Raw genomic sequence first — 22,442 nt, 5'->3', positions numbered from 1 at the left:
GGGGGGGGCCCAAAACAAGATACACATCTCCTGTCTGTATCTCATTCCACTGCGTGGACACAAGAACCCTGCCCCTGAGCTCCCGAGATCATGTCCTCAGTCTGAGGTCCCGTCGGGACCCCCAGAGGAAATGACGTCACATCCGAGTCAGGGTGGACTGCAGGGTGAGCGGTGAAGAACCCTGGGCCTGAGTAGACGCCCCCTCCCCTGGGTGTGGCCCTGTGGCCTCCTGACCCGGCTCAGGACCCAGGAGCAGTCCCAGTCTGGAAAGGTTCCCCAGGATGGCAGCGACTAGACCGTGAGGGTGCGTCTCATGGGTGGGGGCTGCTGGCCTGGGAAGCAGGGCCTCGGCTGTGGCAGGACCCCAGGTGGACAAGCAGCCCAGCCTGCCCCACTCCTACAGAGGGAGCAGTGGCCGGGGCGTCCTCAGGCCACGGCCTTGCTCTCGGCTGTCCCTCCCTCCTACCAAGTCCTGCCTCGTTGGCTAAGTGCCCAGGATGTATCAGGGAGTGTGCACACACGAAAGCATGCATATATGACCGCACGTGTGCACACATGTGTTCACGTGTGTGTGTGTGTGTGTGTGTACTATGGGCTCTTCCTGCCCACGTGAGCACGCCTGCTATGCACTATCGCTCCTGTTTTGCAGATGAGGGAACTGAGGCTCGGGGAGGCGAAGAGAGTTGTCTGAGGGCACAGAGCCGGCACACGGCAAGGCCGGAGTTGACGGTTGATCTAACTGATGAACTGGGATCTTCCTCCTGGGCCATCCCCCCCGCTCGAAGCCCAAGGGACCCGGCAGCTCAGAGGGTGGGAGATGAGGCTCGTCTAGTGAGTGAATGCACCTACAGAGACCCCGCCATTTGCTGCAGCAGCTCCTCCCAAGGGGGGACCCGTCAGCGTGTCCTGGGCCCCACAGGTGTCCCAGGGGCTCATTCAGGCCTGAGGCAGGGTAAGGAGGGGTCCCCGCTGCCAGGACACAGGAATGCAGAACGAGAGGAGGCAGAGAGGGTCCCCCCCCCAACAAAATAGGGTGGTGCACCTGCCTGGCATGGTGGGGGAGGTGGGGGAGGGGCCCCATGACCTCCCAAAGTCCCCTTCCAGGGCAGGGCCCCCTTGCTTGAGTCAGTCACCGACTGCCCACCGCCTGCCAGGCCAGGCTGGGAGCCGGGCACACAGGTGAGCGGCAGGTAAAGGAGCCCCGCCCCCGCGGCCCCCCCCACCTGCCAGAGAGGCCAGGCCCCTGCGCAGCCTCTCACCGATGATGATGAAGGCCACTGCGATGGCGTAGGCCAGCAGGTAGCCACGCACCGGCTCCTTGTTCTTGCCGTAGCCCTTGCCGAAGAAGCCGATCAGAGGGTACAGCTGGTCCTCACACAGGCACTGTGGGGCCAGACGTGATGCTCGGGCCCCGGCCGTCCCTCCTCTGCCCTCCCTCCTGGACCCCGGCCCCTGCTTGCTCCCCCTCCACCCCCCGACATCAGCAGGGCACGGCCCCAGCTGGGCCCCAGCTCCTGTCTCTGTGGAACGGCAGTGACCTCCCCGCCCTCCCCGCCCTCCCCGCCTCACCAGGAGGACCGTGAAAGGGCACCCCACGGGGAGGTGGCCGCGTCCTGCAGGAGTTCGCTCTCTGGCCCCTTTTTCCTCAAGTCTGGACGCCCCTGTCCCATGACACCTCCAGGCCCTGCAGTGGTCACTGAAGGACCCTCGTACCGGGGCCTCCTAGGTACCGGCCGGCCCCCCTTCCGCACGCAGCCCCACCTGGAAGACTTTGGCGGCAGAGACGAGGCAGGCCAGGGCAGAGGAGAGGGTGGCCCCGAAGATGCCGGCCGTGATCAGGGGTGCGAAGCCCGACACCATGCTCATGGTCTGCGGGGACACGGGGCTCAGGGCTGGCACGGCGGGGGGTGGGCCCGGAGCCCCCTCCTTGGCCCCCCCCCCCCAGTCCCCTCTGCGGGCAAGGGCTGGGCCTGACACCTCCATCCGAGTCTGCACCATCACCCGGGGGTCGCAGTGCCCGCCGAGGCCAGGACGGGCCTGGAGGCCCCCACTGGAGCCCAAACCATGTCCACCCTCCTCCTGCCCCCTCCCCGAGTCCGGTGCGGAGGCCGCGGTACCTGGTAGTGGTTGATGAGGCCGTAGCGGCAGCTGCGCTGCTGGGAGCACTCGGTGAAGTTCCAGCCGTAGCCACAGGCCAGCCCCTCGCAGGCGCCCAGGCCGGGGGTCAGGGTGTCGTTCATGTCCCCGGAGGCGTCTCGAACCACGCAGGAGCCTGGCGAGGAAGGAGGAATGGGGTGGGGAGGGCTGTCTCCCCCTCCTCCCCTCCTCCGTCCCACCCCCAGGGGCCACATCCACAGGGGCAGATGCTACTGAGGGGCAGCCCTGCCTTTCTGCTGTAACAATAATGGTGCCAAGGAAGGCGGTGGTGGGACCCACGTGCAGGAGCCCTCACGCCGTGCCAGGCACTGTGCCAGGCACTGCACGCCCCCCGGGAGGCAGGCGCGGCCACCACTCCTGCCGTGTGGCTACACAGGCACAGCGAGCTCACGCGACCTGAGGCCTTGATGTCCTCCTCTGGGCGGAGACCTGGGTCCCAGGCCCTGCCTGGCTGTGACCCGGGCCCCGTCCCTTGGCCGTTGGCGACTAGCTGACCTCACAAGGAGCAAGAGCCCCTGTGAGGATCTCAGGGAGAGGCGGATGTCAGCAGCAAAGGCCTGGGGTCAAAGCCTGGCTCCCCGGCTCAGTGGCTGTGTGACCTCAGGCAGGTCCCTGAACCTCTCTGAGCCCTTATTTTCTCCCCTGTGAAACCGTGGAGAGGACAGTGCCCGGATTACATGTGGTAACGCAAGCAAAAGGCTGGGCAGTCAGCTGCTAGTGTCATCTCCATCACCATCACCATCATCGATAGGATGATTTCTGTAGGCTTCTCGCACCCTTGAATCTGTGGTGTCACACGTCATAGCTGAAGGGACTGAAGAGCCTGGTCTGCCCCCCTCCCCATGGTCTGGTCACCACCAGGCCACCTTCCACATAAGGTCCAAGGCTCTTCTTCCTGGGGTTGCGAAGTCCTCCCAGCCCAGCTCACCCTGTTAGAGAGCCAAACCCATCCCCCACCCCCAACAACCCCCCAGCATGTGGGCCAGCTACCTACCGATGGTGGCCGAGATGGCCAGGTAGGAGATGGTGGTCCAGAAGATGGCCATGAGTGTCCCCTTCGGGATGGCTACAGCAGGGTCCTGGGGGAGGAGGGGGAGGGAGAGGGGGCATCAGGCAGCAGGGGAGGCCCTGCCCTTGTCTGAGGCTGGGGGGTGGGGTGCAGAGAAAAAGGGACTTTGCAGCTGGGGACTCGCAGGGGAGGGCAGGCCACAGCCAAGGTCACAGGGCTGAGACCACACTCAGGGCCTCGGAGCCCAAAGCAGGGAGGCAGGCTCTAACCAGCCCCACGCAGGGGCCGTTCCACAGGCTGCTGGGGCCGTAGGGCAAGGGCGTGACGCCGGCTCCCACAACGTCCCTGGGACGCTGAGATTGCTGTGGTCAAGTGGGGGCTCTGTCTTCAGGAACCCTGTGGCCTCTGCCCCCCGAGTGTGTGGCCCTGGCCGGCCCCAGCCCTCGCTGAGCCTGGCCGGCTTCTCCATGACCCGGGGGTGAGGCCGGCCGGAGCCCTTCCGGCTGCTGGGGGATAAGGTTCACGAAGGAGGAGGCAGCACGCGCAGCACAGGTGGTACGAATGACAATGACCTTGAAGCTGCTGGTCCTCAGCACTTCCCCTGTGCTGGGCACTGCTCTGCTTTACGCAAGTCAATGCACTGCATTCTCACTTCCTGGCCTGCGATGCGGGGGCCGGGCTGGCCCCATTTCACAGAGGGGGAAGCTGAGGCCCAGGGAGGTTTAAGAAACTTGCATAAAGTGTCCATGACGGGAGGAGCCGCCCTTCCAAGGAGGACACGCTGTCCCATGGGATGGTCAGAGGGCTGGATCCAGAAGGCAGGGGCCCCGTCAGGGCTCGAGGGCATTTAGGACACAGCAGAGGTGCCCCTGCCACCCAGCTCCGAGCGCACGGCCCGGCCGTGAGTCCAGCACACGGGGCCTGTTGTTACCTAAGAAGCTGGATGGAGCGTCTAGATAAATCCCCAGGCTGCGCAGAAGAACCGGGAGGGGAACCCGGCTGAGGCAGGTGGGCCAGGCGGCTGGGGGCCGGTGGGTCCCCACCGCACAGCTACACACGCATTTAAGGAAATGCGTCAGGAGCACCTTTGGCGCGGGCCTGGAGACGAGCAGCCCCCGGCGCCCAGCCAGGCCGCTCACACACCATCTCCTTTGACCCACCTGCCAGCGTTCGCCCCGTTTGCAGCCCAGCTGCAGCCCTGCCTCCCGGGAGTTCTGCTGCAGCCCCTGCATGCGCCTGGTCTCTCCCTCGGCCCCACGTCACGGCCCCCTGTGTGTCTGCCCCACACGGCTCGTCTGCCACGCCTCCCCGCTCTTCTCTCCACAGACACGTGCTGAGCACCTTGCCCGTGTCGGATTCCTAGCAGGACGCAGAGACCCAGAGGGAGGCCCCAGGTCCCCAGCGACATAAATGGCCTGACGTCACCATGCCCGGCACCGTGACCCTGACGGAGCGCCGGGAGGGATGTGAGGGGGGAGTTGTTATTTGAAAGAGGAACGGAAGTTTGTGAGGTATAGAAACCAGGTAGGGAGTCCCAGAGAGCAGAGGCGACACCAGGAGGCTTGGGTTGGGTTGAGTGGGACTGGACTGGATTTCAGAGGCTCTGGCCTCCTGGGGTCAGGGCCAAGTTCGGCGCCAGTGGGAGATCCTGGTAAGCAGGACCTGGAGGAGGGGGGCCTGGGCGTGCGGCTCACCCTGAGGTCCCCGGAGATGTTGGCGCCCGCCAGGATGCCGGTGGCCGAGGGGAAGAAGATGGAGAACATCCCGAAGAAGCTTCCGTCCGGGCCCCGCCAGTCAGGCACCAGGTTCTGGACAAAAATGTCCCCTGGGGAACCGAGGCCTGAGTCAGGGCCACCTGCAGGACTCTGCCCGCTCCCCCGGCCCAGCCGGGCAGGCAGGGACCTCCGGCGGCAGCGCCTGGCCATGGAGTCCAGGGCCCCGTCCTCCCGGTGCCCACAGAACAGGCCAGATGGGTGGGCAGAGCACCAACCTGCACCTACCCCGGTAGCTGAAGAAGCCTTTGGAGGCCTTGTCGTCAGACGGGGGGATCAGGGTCCCCACCAAATAGTTGGCGAAAGAGACCATGATGACCAGGAAGAAGAGCACCTGGGCCTGGGGACAAAGGACTTAGAGGTCAGGTGGCCTGGCCCCACTTCTTCAGGGCACCCCAGCAGGAAGAACCTGCCGCAGGTGCCTCACTCTCCTGTTCATTCATTCATTCATTCATCCATCCTCATCCATCCATCCATCCACCCATCCGTCCATCCATCCCTTCATCCATCCCTCCATCCATCCATCCCTCCCCCCCTCACTCGTCACCCATCCCGCTGCCGGCTCTCCTCCAGGAGCTGACGCCCCCACGGGGCTCTTCTCTTGCGGGTGGACAGGGAACATGAATGTCATGTAAGAACAGGGCTGCGAAGGGGGTGGGGTTGGGGGCTACTTTCGCAGGGTGGTCTATAAATGTGTCTCGGGGGTCCTGAAGGAAGACACGTGAGCCGAATGATGAGGCAGAAGCTTGGCGCACTCCAGGGGCAGCGAGGAGGCCGGCGCGGCTGGTGGGGGTCAGAGTGGAGGAGGGCGACAGGAGAGACAGTGGGGGCCAGGTCCAGCCCAGTCTGCCAGCCATTGCCCAACGCCTGCCCCTCCCCCATTTCACAGTTCACACAGGGACCGTGCTCCCCCAGCCCCCTGCTGCTGGGGGTGGTGGCCATGGGACCAGGTTCTGGACGACGGGATTTGACCGAAAGGGATGGTTCCCTTCCTGCTGACTGGTGGCAGCCGACCAGACCGGGTGGATGAGGGTCACACCCGGGACTGGAGAGGCCACAGGATGGAAGGGGTCTGGGACCTGAGCCCCGGGAACCAGGGACACCCGGACTGTTCCAGGAGAGAGAACCGAGCGACTCTGGTTTAAGGCCCCTTCCTCGGGCTTCTTTGTCATAGCAGCGGGTCCTGAAGCCTTGCTGATACAGACAAGGAGGGGTGGAGCTGGGAGCAGGCCCGTGCTCACGACGCCCACTTCTCCTCGGGGCACCGACAGGTCCCCTCCCCAGCCTGGCCCCTCACCTTGGACTCCCACTCCATGCCGGCCAGGGAGATGGCCAGCAGCACGGTGACGGTGACCACGCCGATGATTCGGATGTCGTTGGTGGGGTCCACGATGGGCGAGCCGTACTCCTGGGGGAGGGGAACGGGCCAGGCTGGGACCTGTGCTCTGAGCCCCTCCGCCTGGGTTCCCTGCCTTTGCGGCTGCTCTCTCCCAGCAAAGCGCAAACCCAGACGCCTCCCCGCCTCACAGGGTGTCCACCTGCGGCCTGCGGGCTGCATGCGGCCCAGGATGGCTGTGAATTTACTTGATTGTGATGCCGTGTCTCGATGTATTGAGTGTGGGGCCCCAAGCAACTCTTCTTCCAGTGTGGCCCAGAGACACCAAAAGGTTGGACCCGCCGGCTAGAGCCTCCAAAGGCTGCAGCAGCTGCAGGGCCCGGACGGCGCAGCCCTAGAGGCAACACGCACACCTGAAGGGCCTTGGGGGAATGGCCTTCTTTCGATGAGATTGTCACGGTCACCCGCAGCGACCAGATGGTGGTGGCCTTGGTCCCTGACGGGCAAATTGGGCCAAGGAAGGCCCAGCCGGACGGGGTGAAGGAGGCCCAGGCCCCCTCCACCCGGGCTCAGCCCCGCCTCACCTGGATCAGGTCCCGCACTGTCTCTGCGAAGCCCACCGTGTGCATGGCCACACCCACGGCGTTGGCGAAGGCGAAAATGAGGCCGATGGAGCCCCCTAACTCTGGGCCCAGACTCCGGGAGATGAGGAAGTAGGTGCCACCTATTGGGGACAGAAGAGTCAGCTGGCTGGGCTGGACGAGGGCAGGAGAAGCCGAGGTGGGAGAGGGTGGCCTCGGGCTCTGTGGGGCTCGCAGCGCAGGGGGGAGCCGGGGCCATCCCAAAGCCCTCACCTGGAACCAGAAGGAGCAGCCTGGGGTGTCCCAGTGTTGGGGGTGGGTAGGGAGCAGTTCAGAGACCCGGCCCCAGTGCGAAGACTGGGGGACCTATACGGGGAGGTGGGTGGGGAAAGGCAGGGGTGGGGGTGGGGGTGGGGTGGGGTGGGGGTGGGGCGGGGCGCACCTGACTTGACCTTGCCGTTGGTGGAGATGGCCGAGATGGAGAGGCCAGTGATGGAGGTCACGGTGACCGAGAGCAGGATGATGATCCAGGTCAGGACTGGGGGGGCGGGTGGGGACCTGGTCACCCCAGAACTCAGTGGGAGCATGTCCCAGGCGAGGAGCCTGAGTCAGCAGACTGGTTCGCCCTGTAACTGAACTCACTTCCCTTCTCTGAGCCTCTGTCTGCTCATCTGAAAAACAGATTTCTGTCTCCCTCCTGATCTAGCCTGGAGAGTCAGGGGGCTGATGAGCCAACAGGTGAAAGGTCATTAGGTATGGAAGGGAAGGTACCCTTTTTTAATAATAAAAAATAAAGCAGGAGTTACCACTTGGTGAGCACCTCTGGGTGCCAAGTCCTGTGCCATTTACATGCATCATAGAAACCCAGCAACAGGTCTGTGAGGTGGAGAGAATTATCACCCCTCTTTTACTGATGAGGAAGCCAAGGCTCAGAGAGGTTGAGAACCTTCTCCGAGGTCACACAGCATGGTCCGGAGCTAGCATCTGAACACTGGTCTGTCCCGAGTGCAAGTTTCTAACCTGGATGCTCTGTAGCAGAAATTGGCTCCAAGAGGTTCAGTGACTTGCTGAGGGCACCCAGAGCCAGCGAGGGCCCTCAGGGCTGCTGACCCCATGTCCCATGCTCCTCTGCCACACCTCCCCGACCTCTGTCACCGCAGGGGCCCAGGGTCTCTGCTGCCCAAGTTCAAGCACACCTTCCCCTACCCCCCAAGGGTGGAACTCACCGATGCCTGCCTGGGCCGTGATCCACGGGAGCCGCAGGTAGAGGATCACGCCCCAGATGTTGAGCATGCACCGGATCTGGGAGGAGAAGGGTGTCAGACATCACCTGCGGGGTGGGGGGGGGTCGGATACCCCGAGGCCAAACACACAAGTCCCTGTCTGCAGTCACGGCGTGTCGTGTCATCAGACACCTAGGCCTTGGAGACGCCTGGGTCCTTTGCTTCACCCACTTCAATGGTCCCCTGGTTTTGTGGGGCAGGGAGGGGAGGGGAGGAACCCAGAGACCTGCCTGCCCCTCCCACCCACTTCCCTGCGCTCCCCCGGAGGCCCAAGGGTGGGCTGCGAGCACCGCCACCCCTCCCCTGCCCCCAGCCCGGGATCCCGTGTCTGGCAGCCCCAGCCGCGGCCCCTGTGGCCAGCTGCGGGCCCAGGGCCTGGCGTTTCGGGGCAGCTCAGCAAATGCTAGCTGGGCCAATGCCCCCCATACAGGCAGAAATCAGGCCTCAGGTGGCAGAGCCCTTGGCTGAGGCTGACATTCCCCGGGGCGAGGCCTGCCCCAGCCGAGTCGGGTTGGGACAGGGGCGTGTGGGAGATTTCTACGGCCTCCCATCTGCTCTGAGACACGGGACAGGCCATGCCGGGCTCTGGCCACCGCAGTCGGGGCGGGAGATCCAGCACCTCTACACGAACCCCTGGGGGTGGGGTGGGTGGGGCTCACCGTTCAGATGGAGGACCCGAGGCACAGCCAGGAGGCAGTGGGGCAGAGGTAAGGCCAGAAGGCGGGCCCACTGCCTCCCAGAGCAAGACTAACGTTTTCTCTTACACCTCCTGCAACCCCCTCTGTAAAGTCCCCTAATGTCGCCCAAAGCCCAGTTCACTTGATTCGTCGCTGTCTGCAGACTTACTGGTGCTCCGCACCACAGCAAACCTTCTGCCCCTTCCCATCGTGGAGAATGAGAAAAACACACTGTGGATTTGTGTGGCTAGTGCTGCCCTCTGGTGGCCACTCTGGGGAAACGCCGTTTCTTCTAATAACTCCTAGGCCCCCCTCGCTTCAAGTACTTTACATCCATTAACTCGTGCAATGCTCGGCATTTCCCAGATGAGGAAACTGAGGCACAGATTAAGTAACTTGTCCAAGGTCATGGGACAAGTGAGTAGCCAGAAAGAGATCTGCCTTAGAGCCAGGTCTCAGTCTGGGGAGGGCAGGGGGTGGTAAACAAAGGTCAGGAAGTACAAAACCAGAGGAAATTTGAGGTCACTATGCAGATGGGGAAACTGAGGTTCAGGATGGGCCTTGGCCTGCCCTGCCCACTAGGGGCTGCACGTCAGAGCTGAGGCTGGATGGAGCTCTGCCTGCCCACCCACGTTCCCAAACACCTGCTCCGCACCCCACTCACCATCACGCCCTTGACCCAGCCGAAGCGCACGGGCTCCCCGGGGCTCTTCTCCACGTTGGTGCCTGCCTCGTCCTCCACGAGCCCATCCGTCATCTCGTGGCTGGGCCGGCCGTCAAAGGCCAGGGCGTGCAGGTGGCTGCCTTCCTGCTGGGGGCCCGGGGACCACGGCGGGTGAGGCGGGCAGGGCCCCTGGCCCTCCACCCCCCACAGTCCAGCCTCCCCGGCGGCAAACCCAGCAAGCCTCTTCCCTGATGCAGACCTTGCTCCCTCTCTGCTCCCCGTCTCTTTCCGGGGTGCTTAACCTCTGCTTGCATGCTTCCACTGACGCGGGGAGCTCACTATCTCTCCAGGCAGCTCTAGTTTGCTCGATTGGGTTGCCGCTGCCTGGGCAGTAAACACTACAACACATGCCCAGGGCCCCACAGCTCCCCCGTCCACATTTCATCCGGGCCTCTCGACTCATGAGGAAGACACAGCCTCATGGCAGAGACGACAGAGCCAAGGCTCAGAGAGGTTAGGCAACTGGGTCAAGGCCACACAGCAGGGAAGTGGCCAACCTCCTGAGACTGATGCTTACCTTAAGGAAGGAGTGCAGGTCAGCCAGCGTGGGCCGGACCTTTCGGGGCTCACCGGGCAGGGCGCTGTTGGCATAGTGCTCATAGGCTGGCACCACGTCAATGGTGTTATAGCCAAAGGTCCGCATGTATAGGGTGCTGCCGTGGGTCAGGTGGCTAGGGTGGCTGCTGTCATAGGCAGCCGGTGGCGGGGGCTCCTCGCCCCCCAGCAGTGTGCTGATGGTGAAGCGCCCACTGCTCAGAGTGGAGTCCCCCGGCATCTCGGACGCCTGCAGCTCTGCCATCGTGGCTCTGGGTGTCAGGGGAGGGGGCCAGGGTCGGCGGGGACATGCCAGGTGACTTTATAGGCTGGGCCTGCAGCAGAGAGGAGGCAGGGAGGTTGGTCCGGACCGCCCACGGCTGGCCGGCAGGGTCCCTGGACAGGGGTGGGAGGCAGAGCACGTGCCCACGGCTGCCCTGCCCACCGTGTGATCGCTGAGATAGCAGGGCGCCTGGGACTGGAGGACGGCCGGGTGCAAGGCCTGCTGCCCCCACTCCAGCCCGGAAGGGCCGCCCCAGCTCCCAAGCTCCCCAGCACGGCCCCCTCCCGCCCCTCTGGTGCGCGCCCTGCACACTGGCTGCCGTCTCCATCTGCTTCCTGGGTGTGGGCAGCTCTCGCCTCCCCGTCACCCCTGCTGGGCTTGTTGGCATCTGTCAGCCTTTCGCCCAACAAACCTTCACTGCACAGCTTCCATGCCATGGGTGGTGACCCCATGGAGCCGGGACCCCCCCATAGCGGGCCCTGTGGCTATGCTCATGGTGCTGCTGAGTCGGTGGGGAATGGGACAGGGACTCAGACCAGTGCAGCAACTGGACAGGGTGCTCTGGAAGGGGCCCCGGTGGGGGCAGTCGGGGACAGGACCAGAGTCTTGGAGAACAAGGCAGGGGATGAATGGAGGCCTCGAGGCCACCACCAGCTCCAGCTCCAGGCCTCAGAGCTTGGCTTGTGCTTGGCTCCGGCCACCCTTGGGAGGGACATGGAGGGACACCTTTCCCCTCTCCCTACTTTGCCTCCCAGACCTGGGTTCTCAGAGCCCACACGGGTCCCCCAAGGACCAGCTCTGAGATGCTCAGCATCTTCGGGACTTCATGGAGTCCAATGCGAGTCCGCCCTTGGGACTGAGAGCTTTTGGAGGGCCCACCAGGTCACGCTGTCCCCCTTCGTCTCCGGTCCAGAGGGCCCGGGACCAGGTGTGTCTGTCAGGCTGCAGGGCCGGGCAGCAAGGGCCGGTGGAAATGCTCAGACTGTGTCAGGGCAGCAAGCTGGGCTGGGGAGTGGCCCTCCAGGTTAGGGGGTGTTTAACCTGGAGTCCAGGAGCCCCGAAAAACTGTGGGCAAGGTTTTACACCCAAGCGCTCTTTTCCGGGAAGGAGGACATCCATCCCATCCAACTTGTTGGCCGGTCCTCACGGGCGTGGGTCTGAGCCGATCATGTGCACTAATTCCAAGCAAGTAGAGAGCACAGAGTAGGTCCTCAACAAACGTGTGTCGAGTGAATAATAAAGGGGACCAGGCCAAAGAGGGCAGAGAGGAGCTGCCGTAGGAACCCTTGGGGGAGAGAATTACCCCAAGTGGGGGTCAGTGCCACGGACAGCTCCCCGGGGTTCTCCCTGGGGGGCCGGGCGTGGGGATGAGCTCAGGACCACAGGACTTGGTGACGAACCCGAAAGGTTGCGACTGCTGTGAAACTCCTCGCAAAGTTTGTGTATTTGCCTAATGTGTGGATTTTTGTGTAAGGACCTCTCAGGGGCTCCTCTTACCGTCCCTCGGGCTTGCCTCCCCCTCCCCAGGAGCCTGCTGCAGGGGCGTGTCCCCGACCCCACGACAGCTGCCAGTGGGGGGGACTCCAGGGCAAGGACCCCCGTCCTGGTCAATGTTCCACCTTGGGGCCCCCGCTCCTCGGGCGGGGAGGGGCCCGTGGTTACTCATTCCCTCCCGCGGGCCTCCCGGGGCAGATCTTATCACCCTCTGGCTCTTAAACTGCCACCTGACTGGCGAAAATCACAGCTGCCCCTCGTCCCCTGACACCCTTGCTGCACGCCCTGACCCTGGAGGAGCTGTGGAAAATTCCTGATAAAGATCTTGGGGGAGGGAGGGGCAGGGCTGGTTCCCAGCACCACCTGGGGGGCCGGAGGGGGCACAGTGAGGGGGCCACAGATTGGCTGGGTGGCCCTGGGTGACCCCTTCCTCCTCCCTCCGCAATGCTCAGGCCGGGTCAGCTCCCAGGTCCCTTCCAGCCCTGGAGGGGAACAGTGGCTGCATCTAGGCGCCTTTCCTGCCCCGCCCCTGCCCTCACCTCTCTCTGGGGCGGGAAGGGGTATGAGTGGGACCCCTCCCGGGGCTCGGCAGTAGAACGGGCTAAAGGGACCATAAGAACACCTGTGCCAAAGCACGAGGGATCCCCTTTAGGAAGCGGGTCCCTGCATGTGGATGGAGTTGCACCCCTTTGAGAGATGTCCACGGGGGCCCCTTCCTGCCGGGCACCCAGTGCTGGATCAGACGCAGCTCCTGCCTCCCAGGACCGCAGCCTCCAGGGGGCACTCACAGCCCCTCGGGTCTGAGACCCGGGGCCCAGAATGGGGCGTGCCTGACCGAGCAGAGCCCTGCCAAGGGGCCGCAGGGGGTCTCAGGCTCCGGTCAGCTCTCAGCTTCTGAATGCCTTTGAGCAAATCACCTGACCCCGGGGGGCCTTGGCTAGGTCGACCCCTAACTGAGAGGCCGGGGACCCCTCGCCCCATTTCCTGATTCTCTGGGCAGAGAACTGGGGTGCAAAAGGGGCTCAGTGGTCAGGAAACTCCCTGGAGGGGAAGCCCCTGTGTGCAAGCACCGAAATGTTGAGGACGGGGGTGGGGGGCCCTGCAGCAGCCTCTGAATCTCAGGGCCACAAGGCACCTAGGCATTCATTGTGCCCCTCCTGTACACCAGGCACCGAAACTCACCACCTAGCCTGGCAGGCAAAGCAGCAGAGGAGGGGGCTGCCCAGGAGAGGTGAGGAGGGGTGGGCGTGGCCGGAGGGTGCTCTGGGGCACGGGGTCGGGGGAAATGCAGGGTCAGCGCAAGGGAAGAAGAGGTAGGTGGGGACGGGGCGGGGGGGAGGGAAGGAAGGGTGGAAGATGGGGCTGAAGGGGGTCCGATTGTTTCTTCATCCATACACATTTATTGAGTGCCTCCTGCATATCAGCATGCCCTCCCCCGTGATGCCCAGGGCATGATGCCCTGTGCTAGGCAACACAGACACGGGGAACGAGACACAGGCCCTGCCCTCCTGGAGCTCACATTCTAGGGGAGACACAGTAGACCAGCAATCATTATAACACACTCAGCGACTCAGTGACACGTGCTGTGAGGGAAACAAAGCTTTCTGGTTTTTTTTTTTTTGAGGGGCACTGAAGTCCCTCTGAGGATGAGCTATTGGAGCTGAGCTCCCACAGGGACAGGAAGCCACCCATCTGTGCGCAGGGCTTCCCGACAGCGGGCAGAGCCTGTGCAAAGGCCCTGGGGTGGGCGGTTGGTGTGCTTGGGGCATCAGGACAGCAAGGGAGCGGGTATGGCTGGGGCACAGGGACCGGGGAGAGGGCCTCTGAGACATGGAGGAGGCACCATCTAAGCTGGGGTTAGAAGTTCCATGTTCTAGCCCCTGGCTGGCGTAGCTCAGTGGATTGAGCGCGGACTGCGAACCAAAGTGTCGCAGGTTCGAATCCCAGTCGGGGCACATGCCTGGGTTGCAGGCCATGACCCCCAGCAACTGCACATTGATGTCTCTCTCTATCTCCCTCCCTTCCCCCTCTAAAAATAAAATCTTTAAAAAAAAAAAAAGGAAGTTCCATGTTCTGTCATGTGATGGTCAGATTTCTATTTTTCAAAGATCCCTTTGGCCACTGTGTGGGGGAGTGGACTGAGGGAGGCAAGGCCAGTCAGGGGCCAGGGCAGGTGCATGGTGGTGGTGGTGGTGGGGTCGGGCCAGGGGGGCCGTGGGGGGTGGCAGGACCTGCCTGCTGGTGTGTGTGGGGTGAGGGCTCCAGAGCGGAGAGGAATGGGGGACTCTGTGGGGGAGACGGCAGTCTCCTTGGTGGGCAGGGAAAGCTGGAGAGAAGGGACTTGAATGCCAGGGCACGGAGCCTGGCCCTCGTCCTGGGCGGCAGAGGAAAGCTGCCGGCGTAAGCCGCGGTGCGGTGAGCAGGGCCAGGCGGGGCCAGGGAGGGCGGGAGGGGCCGCAGCAGCAATCAGCAGGGACGAAGCCCCAGCTGGGAGCCCTGGGCTGGGGTCTGAGCATCCCTCAGCCACCGCCGTCACCTGCTGATTCCCTGGCGCCAGGCGGGAGGGAGGTTCTGTGGCCCTGCAGCAGAGGAGGGCTGGGGGCAGCATCCGCATTTTGGGGAAGGCCCCCCGGCTGGTCCTGAGGAGCATCCTGCTCGCCAAGAACAACAATCTTTCCCACAGACTCCCCGCCCCCGCCCCCCCACCCCCAGGTCCGTGTCTGCCGGGTCCCACGTCCCACGAGGCTCGCCTGGAGAGGATGGGTATGATGCAACCCTGGTGTCGTGAAATAGCCGGGTAAGAGGATGCGCTGCTCGTCGGCCTGATTCACAACACCAGCTGCAGCAACGATACCAGAACTCCGCCGGCTTGCTCCTCCGGGGGGGTGGCTTCGTGGCTTGGAGACCCCAACCGGCCTGGTCAAGCATGCTCCCCGACGGGTGGTGGCCCCGGGTGGCCACAGAGGCGCCAGGGCGCAGGGATGGAAGGATGTGAAGGATGGAGGCGGGGTCCCTGCCCACGGGGGGCTCACAGACTTGGTGGTCCCCGGGGCGAGGGGAGCTGACACAGAATCCTGAGCAGCGCAGCGGGGCAGAGCGAGGGCGGAGGGACGGACCCCCGGGAAGGCCTGGGGGACCAGAGGCTGGATTGCAACCGCTCCTGCAACCAGGACCAAGACACTGGGGTTTCTCCTGAGCCTTGCTGGCCACATAAGTGTGTCTGTTGTGTCCCTGGTCCTTCTACCCAGACAACGTTAGAGCAGTTAGACTCTGAAGTCCCTTGAAGCTACTGGCTGCTAAAGCAAAAAGGGAAATGTGCTTGATGAGTTAACATGGTTTCATTGTTAAAGGAAGAAGTTTTTTTTCCTTCTTCATGGTCAGACTTGCTTTTTTAAAAAAGCCTATTTAGCCAACACTCATTCTGGAAGTCAGTGTAAGGTTTACAGTCTGGCTGCTTTGGAGGACAGACAGAAGGCATGATCACTAACCTTAAGAAGCATACAGTGCATCAGGGGTGGTAAAGCCAGCAGTGGCCTCGTCCCAAGGCACAAAGGCACAGACCCCTGGCTTAGATGCTACCCCTGGCTTAGATGCTACACAGGTTCAGAGAAGGGATGACCTCCACCCGCTGGGGCAATGGTGGAGTGCGGTGTATGAAACAGCAGAGGTAGGATAAAGGCAAAAAGAAGCAAGCTACCATTTAATGATGGAAATGGCCAAACGTTAGCTTGGAGCTTCCTGGCAGCCAAGGCAAAAAGGAGAACTGTGATCAGTGGTCCCTTCTCTGACAAAAGTGAGATTTCATTTTTTTCCTCCCTCTTACTCTTCTGATGAAGAAATATCCACCAACCCTTTACCCCTCCATCCAGGCTTAGTGGAGAAGATTTCTAGCACAGGAGGGGCCTGAGTTCAGGCCGGCCACCTCAACATGCTTCTCCGACTTCACTGCAAACCCTTTTTTACCTTGAAAGCATGGCCATTCTGCTTGAACCCCACGGGTGCATTTCGGTCAGAATGCACGTTCACGCGCCCTTCGAGAGCCCGGAGCTGCTGACCGGCTCCCACAGCAGGAGAGGGAGGGCTTAGAGTCACCAGGCTGCTGTTCAAGGCTTAGCCACCCCCATGCCTCCCCTGAGCCTGGCCCAGCCCTAGACACGGGGAGGCAGTGGGGACCACGGGGCTCCTCGGCACCACCTACCTGACCACCTCGGACCCGTCCCTCTGTGCTAGTTTCTCCATCTGTCCAATGGAGAACTCCCCGCCCCCCGCCGTCAGTGGGGCTTTCAAGGGTCAAGAGGGGGAGCTTGTGAAAGCAGTGTTTTGGAGGACATTAATGGTGCTCTACAAAGATCATATGAATATGTACAAAACGATATGCAAACATATGCAAAGATGTGAAGGGTAATACTGTTTGGTCCCAGCTCTTCAGCTACCACAAAAGATGGGAGGACACCGGCCCCTCCTTGACTGTTCAGGTCAGCGCTTTCTGTTCTGTTGCGGGCAGTTGCTAACGTTTGTTAGACATGAGAGGTGGGGGAAGGGACGGGAAAGAGCCGTCCGGGAGCAGAAAGCGGAAGCCCAGAGAGCGCCAGCCTCGCCCCGGGCAGCCATCAGAGCTCAGGGGCCTGACAGACACCACCCTCCGGAGGGTCCTAGAAGCTCCGACAGCCTCTCCCACCCCACCGGTTGCCCCTTTAGCAGACAGACCCTTGGCATAAGCTGTGGATCTACTTCCTCCCCCAAAGCAGAACCCCAGAGGGTCTTCTGCTGGGGGTCACCCCAGCGTTCAGCTGCAAGATGACGTTTGCCTTTCAGGCTGCATTTGTGCTGCGGTGGGGCGGGGGGCTGGACCCAGGGGGAGTCCCCCCTCCAGACGGGTTGCTCCGGTGGGGTGCGGGTCCCCCAGGGCACGCGGCTCCACAGCTGGGAGTCTGAGGGGCTGCGTGTGGCATGGGAGTCGGCTCCTTATGCCTGGGCAGCTCGGTTGGCAGCAGCAGCAGCAGCTCTGAGCCCTGAGCACATGTCCTGCAGGGGCCGGGGACCAGGGACCAGCCCGTCCAGGCACGCGTCTGCCCAACGGTGGACACAGGAAAACCAGGGCAGCTGGCCACAAGAGAAAACATCTGGACGAGGGGCTGGGAGTCAACCAGAGTTGTCAGGTGTCATCCACCTGTGACTTCCCGGAAGTGTGACACCGCGCCCCCCCCCACACACACAATGACATTCTTCAACGGATGCCATGTTTCCTGGTCAACCACCAACACCGAAGACATTCTGGCCGACTGGCTTTGACCTTGGTGGGCACACCATGGGCAAGCTGACCCAGCAGGCCTGGGTGCGGGGCCTCTTTCCCCAACCTCCCTACTCGGTGCATCTCAGACACTCGGTGGTTGGTTGAAAACCTGTGTCCAGGGGTGGGGAGGGGATTCTGTGTCTAGAAAGGCCCAAGGCCCACCTCGCTCCCTGCTTCCAGGCAGGGCAAGGGGCCTTGACCCTGTTCTTGGCCCAGGGCATGAAAGTCACCTGGCGAGCTTTTAAAAACCCCAGTCAGTGCCTGGGCCCCTCCCTGGACCCACTAAGTCAGAGGCTCAGGGCAGGGGCTTGCGAACCAGCACATGGGAGGGGCTCCCCAGGTGGTTCCCACGCGGAACCAGGGCCGAGCGCCAGCAGGGAGAGCAGGAGCCGGGAGCTAGAGGACAGGCGTGCTGACTGAGGCCGAGCCGGCCAAACCGGCGCTCCTTCACAAAGGCCATGCTGACGCCGTGTTCCTGAGAAAGGGCTGTCCATGCTGTGAGAGCTTTCTCAGGAGCTTGCTTCGCCTGGGTGGACACATGATTCCATAGTGGCCACTGCCTTTTATGCTGGATTCTCTGCCCAAGGCCAGCAGGTGCCCTTGATCACTGGTTTGTACAGACCAGTGTACCCCCCTATTCAGACCACCCTTCCTCTCTCCGCCTTATGGACCCCACCCCCCAGGAGCCCCCACCTCCACGAACTCACCTCCTCAGCAAGGTGGATCCCCTATGGCCAGGCCAGGAAGGGCTGCAGGGGAAGCCCTTGACCTTGGCAGGTCTCCACCTGGCTCTAGGGCCCCTCAACTCACCTGAGTCCTGCTGCTTCGCCTGCTTCAAGGTCATGGGCGTGATTAACAGCTGCTTCACACCTCTAGGGCCGGGCCAAGGTCAGAGCTGGGCTCCCTGTATCCAGGGCTAGTGGGATGGCCACACCCACACCCAGCCCCCTCACCCCACCCCCAAACCCGATGTCTGCAGGTGGGAGCCCTGGTCACTTGCACAGGCCTCCCTCAGCCCCCGACCCAGGAAATCCTGGCCCTTTTTTTCATTTCGCAAGGCTTTGTGTGCACGCCTGTGCACTCACACCTGCTTGCCCCCCTCCTCCAACCACACCTACGCTGAGGAAAGCGGGGACTGTGCCTCAGCGTCCAGAATCAGCCCCCAGCTCTTAGCCCCGCGGCCTGCAGGGGGCGCTGAATGGTGAGGCTCTCAGGTCAGGCCGGCCTGCGGAGGAGAGCGCCAGGTTTATAGGAAGGGGCCAGTCCCACCCATAAAATGCGGCTCCTTGGGGGCAGGGAGCTCCATCCACTCGCCGCCGTGTCCCGGTGCCTGGGACGCCACCCTGTGGTGCCTGGGACGCCGCCCGGCACAGGGCGGGGGCTCAGACGTTTGTCAACTGCCTTCTCCACCTGGCAGTCGCTGAAACAACGGGACTTACATGTTGAACTTCACATGTCAACGTCTGTCCCCCAGTAGCACATTTTTAGTCTGGTGACTTTAACCTCATTTTGTCTCTTGGAGGAAAAAAAGCTACCCCCGGGGCAGTGGTGACTGCTTGCACCCTGCACCCGTGTGAGGGACCCACTGCCAAGGGCAGGAGCCGGGTGGTGGAGGGCACGCCCATGGCTCTGGAGGCCCGTGGAAACCAGGCTGGGCGCAGGGTGGCCCCAGCGAGCCCCCGCCGAGGGCTCCCAGGTGACAGGGGGTAAGGGGGTGATCTCTAGGAATTCACTGCCTCTCCCCGAGAGACCCAGGGAACAGGAACCGGCACCATTGTGCTCCTGAGCGGAGAGGACAGAGAACCTGCCCTCGGGCCCACGATGCCCAGAGGGTGAAGAGGAGATTTTCACCCAACTTCCAGGCCTGCCCCGAGGCTGTCACTGCCCCTGGACCATGCCGGGCCCGGAAGCCTGGGGGGGCTGCTGCCCGCTGTTCGGGGCTCCGTGCCCGGAGAGCAGGCTGGGGTCTTCCTCCCCTGCTCTGCCCCCACTGGGGCTGAGCTCCTTTCTTTCAGAACTGAGTTCTCAAGGAAGCCTCTGACTCCTTCTAAGGCCCCGAGCGCTTTCTAATGCGGATGGTCACTGCTGTCCGCCCCCAGAGGACCCCAGCCAGGGAGCTCAGCCCGGGACCTGCCCTGCGCGTGCAGGAGGGCCGGCTGGGCTGTGACAGAGATGGTGCCTCCAGGCTGGTGTGTCTGGGACGTAGGCTTTTGCAGCAACCGAGGGAACGAATTTCCAGCTGACCTCCCCCAAGATGACTTTCCCAGCACAGCCAGCAGGAAGCTTCTCCAGGCTCTGGAGGGGCGAAGGGTGGGGGGGCGAAGGGTGGGGGGCTTGCTGCCCACCACCTGTCCTCACACTTCTCTGTGGCTGTTGGCTTCCTGGGGCTTCTATGGGAACCTGGCCTTTCCTAGGGAACCCCTAAGGTCCCGCTCATGTTGGGGTGACCTCCTGGTTGGCATTTTTAAAGGTTTTAACTGAGGCCTGGCTCTGAGCTCTGGCCTGAGACCTGAAGGGTCACTGGTTCAGATGCCAGCCAGGGCACACGCCTGGGTTGCGGGCCAGGTCCCCAGTGGGGTGGTGCGAGAGGCAGCCGATGGATGTATCTCTCGCACATTGCTGTTTCTCTCCCTCTCTTTCTCCCTCCCTTTCCCTCTTTCTAAAAGTAAATGAAATCTGTCCCCGAAGAGGCCGTTAAACCCTACAGCAGGGTGTGGAGGCACTTGCACGAGGCCCAGATGCCCAGGTGGTTCACCGGGGAATGGCCGCCCTGGAGCCCCAGGGACCCCAAAAGCCCAGGACTCCCCTGCAAAGGGGGCGGGGCTGGAACTCTCCCATGTAGCTCCTTGGCCACCAGGTGTTTGGGCCAAGTCCCTTCAGAGCTCCTGATCCGGGCCAGGTCCCCCAGGGGAGAGAAACAGACACCCTCCTCCTCCTCAGCCATTGGCACATCCCCGAGCAGAACCCCACACCCCAGACCGTGGGAACGCCCCTCCTGGTCAGAGACAGGCAGACACAGTCCCAGGGAGCGGGGGATGTGTCTGCCCGTGACTGGGCCCAGGTCTCTCCCACCATGTGGCCAAAACATAGTCCCCCAGTCCCGCCCGCCCCTCCCCCAAGGCCAATAAGCGGCTCACGACCCCCTTTAAGGTGCTTTCCAGTAAGTGTCCAAAATCAATGGCCACAGGCAGTTCCTGGCTCCCAGCCCCGAGGGGTGCAGCGTGCTGACTCTCTCACCCAGATGCTCCGCTGGGTCCCCCTCCGGCCAAACCCTGAGACTGCGCTGGCCCCCTGGTCAGGGCACTGAGGTCCGGGGCTGCTGGGGGAGCGCGAGGCTCCGGAGCTGGGACGGGGGTCTGTACTTACAGAGACCTGTGGGGGCTCCGCAGACCCCGGCCCGGGCAGGCCTCAGCCTTCCTCGCAGGGAGTGGAGAGGGGCCGGCGCGGCGCCCCCCAGGCTGGGAGGAGGCCCGTCTGTGGCCTTCGGAGGAGCCCCAGGCTGCGCTAAGGACGACACTCCCAGCAAAGCAGGCCCCAGGGAGGCCTCTGCACCACTGCCGGCCTGAACAGAGGGGGCACGTGGCACTTTGGGAGGACGTTCCGGAAGGGTACGGGCTACAGACAGGGGTGGTGGTGAAGGAGCCATCCTAAACAGAGTAAACGCAGAGGTTACCGCACAGAAAGGAACAACAGACCACGCACACCGGCCCTGTCCCACCCGGGTCCTCCTCCCACGGACCCCACACAGAGCGACAAGGCCAGAAAAGCAAAGACAGAAAGAAAACAACTGGCCAACTGAAGGAAACGAGGAATCCTCCCGGTGCATCTCTAGTGGAGGTTACTGACCAGGTGGGGAAGTGTGCTCTGCCCGCTTCCCCTTCAGGAAACGCGCATCTGAAACTCCCGGTCGGGAACACCCGGCAGACCCCAGGCGGCCGAAGCCCTCGGTCCTCCCTCAGTCCCCCCACCCCTGCTCCTCTAAACCGTCCCGGTGACGACGGTCCTCTCTCAGGTCACCGGCCAGCCTGGGGGGGCAGCCGGACACAACTGGGATGTACCCCTGCTGAGCACTTGCTCATCTGTCCTTTACCTGAAACTCCCGTGCACTTCCTGCCCTGCGCTTTCACTTGCTAACTCCGGCCCAGACCAAGGGGCCCCAGCTACAGGACAGGGTGGGAGGGTGGGGGGCCTGGCCTGAATGTCACCTGAGCTCCCGTCTAGGCTGGCTCTGCGGAGGCCCCCGTAGGAGCTCCATGTGTCCATTTGTCCCCAGAGATCCCCTCTGGGGCCACCAGCTCCCCCACGCCTTGCTCTGAGGCGAACTCCTTCCCCCCACCCCAAGAAGCAGGGCAACGCGGAGGACGGAGTGAGCCCATGCAATCCTGGGCTTCCGCTAGCCCTCCCTGCCGCCTTCTCAAATTTTCTCTGAAAATCTGGTCTCTGCTGGTGTTCACAGCAAACCACGACTCCCTACAGCCTGAGGAGCCCTGCTTCATCTAACCCCGAGAGACACCCCTCTCCAGGGCCCTTTCACACCGAATGCCGGGCAGGGACCCCCGTCCAAGTGGCAGGGACCCCCGTCCAAGCGGCGGGAACCCGGGCGCTGGGCGGTGGGACAGAGGGCGTGGAGCAGCCGCTGGCGCAGGGGCCAGAGCAAAGAATCCGCTCGGGCATTTGCTGGGCATCCACGGTGGGCCGGTTCCCCGGGGCAGGGCACACAGGAGCGGTTTCAAAAATCCCAGTTAGGACAGGAGGGAGGTTCCCCTTCCCTGGGCAGTGACTTGAGGCCACCAGGGTCTCCACGAAGAGGCCCGGGGGAGCGAGCCCACCTTCCCTGGACTCACGGACGACTCTGGGACGGGGACTTTCATCACCTGGCTGTGACGGCTGCACTGAACTTGGACTGACACCCCCGCATACAGGGCTCGGCCGGCCAGGCCCCGGATGTCCGCCAGTCCCCACCGATGCATCCCCAGGCAAGGAGAAGCGCAGGGCACTTGAAATTTCTTTTCAAAATGTTTTGGTCGGTGGCCTTCAGGTTTTCCCACCCACCTTTGCAGTAAGAAACAACCGGCAGGCAGGCGGACTCCCTCTGTCCCCGCCCCCCCCACCCCCCGTGCGGGGTGCTGTGTGGTGAGACTGTCAGGAGACGGGGTGGGGGCTGCTGACTTCTGAAGCCAGCCTAGAAGAATGAAGAGTGGGGAGGCATGTGGGACCCCGAAAACAGCCTGACATGGCCAACTTCTTCCTGATACACCTGCAATGCAGATGTAAAGGTCACATTTCACTGATGTAAAAT

At 63.0% G+C, this 22,442-nt stretch overlaps 2 protein-coding genes across 4 annotated transcripts in view; both read right to left on the bottom strand.

Annotated features, from left to right (window-relative positions):
* SLC12A3 (solute carrier family 12 member 3) overlaps positions 1-10,388 on the bottom strand; it is a 29,701-nt gene extending 19,313 nt beyond the window's left edge. The window contains exons 1-12 of one of the 2 annotated variants that reach the window (XM_036011866.1): positions 10,057-10,388; positions 9,480-9,623; positions 8,082-8,157; positions 7,298-7,393; positions 6,859-6,998; positions 6,236-6,346; positions 5,167-5,278; positions 4,861-4,991; positions 3,152-3,236; positions 2,118-2,272; positions 1,762-1,869; positions 1,260-1,383 (exon numbers count right to left, since the gene is read on the bottom strand). In XM_036011866.1, coding sequence (XP_035867759.1) covers positions 1,260-1,383; positions 1,762-1,869; positions 2,118-2,272; positions 3,152-3,236; positions 4,861-4,991; positions 5,167-5,278; positions 6,236-6,346; positions 6,859-6,998; positions 7,298-7,393; positions 8,082-8,157; positions 9,480-9,623; positions 10,057-10,338 — 1,564 coding nt within the window. In that variant the 5' untranslated portion in view covers positions 10,339-10,388. The remainder of the gene's footprint in view (positions 1-1,259; positions 1,384-1,761; positions 1,870-2,117; positions 2,273-3,151; positions 3,237-4,860; positions 4,992-5,166; positions 5,279-6,235; positions 6,347-6,858; positions 6,999-7,297; positions 7,394-8,081; positions 8,158-9,479; positions 9,624-10,056) is intronic. The other variant, XM_028501816.2, reaches the window with a different exon arrangement.
* NUP93 (nucleoporin 93) overlaps positions 4,491-22,442 on the bottom strand; it is a 104,484-nt gene continuing 86,532 nt past the window's right edge. For both annotated transcript variants that reach the window (XM_028501717.2, XM_028501718.2), the window contains 2 exons: positions 21,761-21,770; positions 4,491-4,507 (listed from right to left, as the gene is read on the bottom strand). The gene's annotated coding sequence lies outside the window, so the exon portion shown is untranslated. The remainder of the gene's footprint in view (positions 4,508-21,760; positions 21,771-22,442) is intronic.

This window comes from Phyllostomus discolor, chromosome 12 (genome assembly GCF_004126475.2).
Source record: "Phyllostomus discolor isolate MPI-MPIP mPhyDis1 chromosome 12, mPhyDis1.pri.v3, whole genome shotgun sequence".
NCBI lineage: Eukaryota > Metazoa > Chordata > Mammalia > Chiroptera > Phyllostomidae > Phyllostomus > Phyllostomus discolor.
This window is presented reverse-complemented; position numbering and strand designations above follow the sequence as displayed.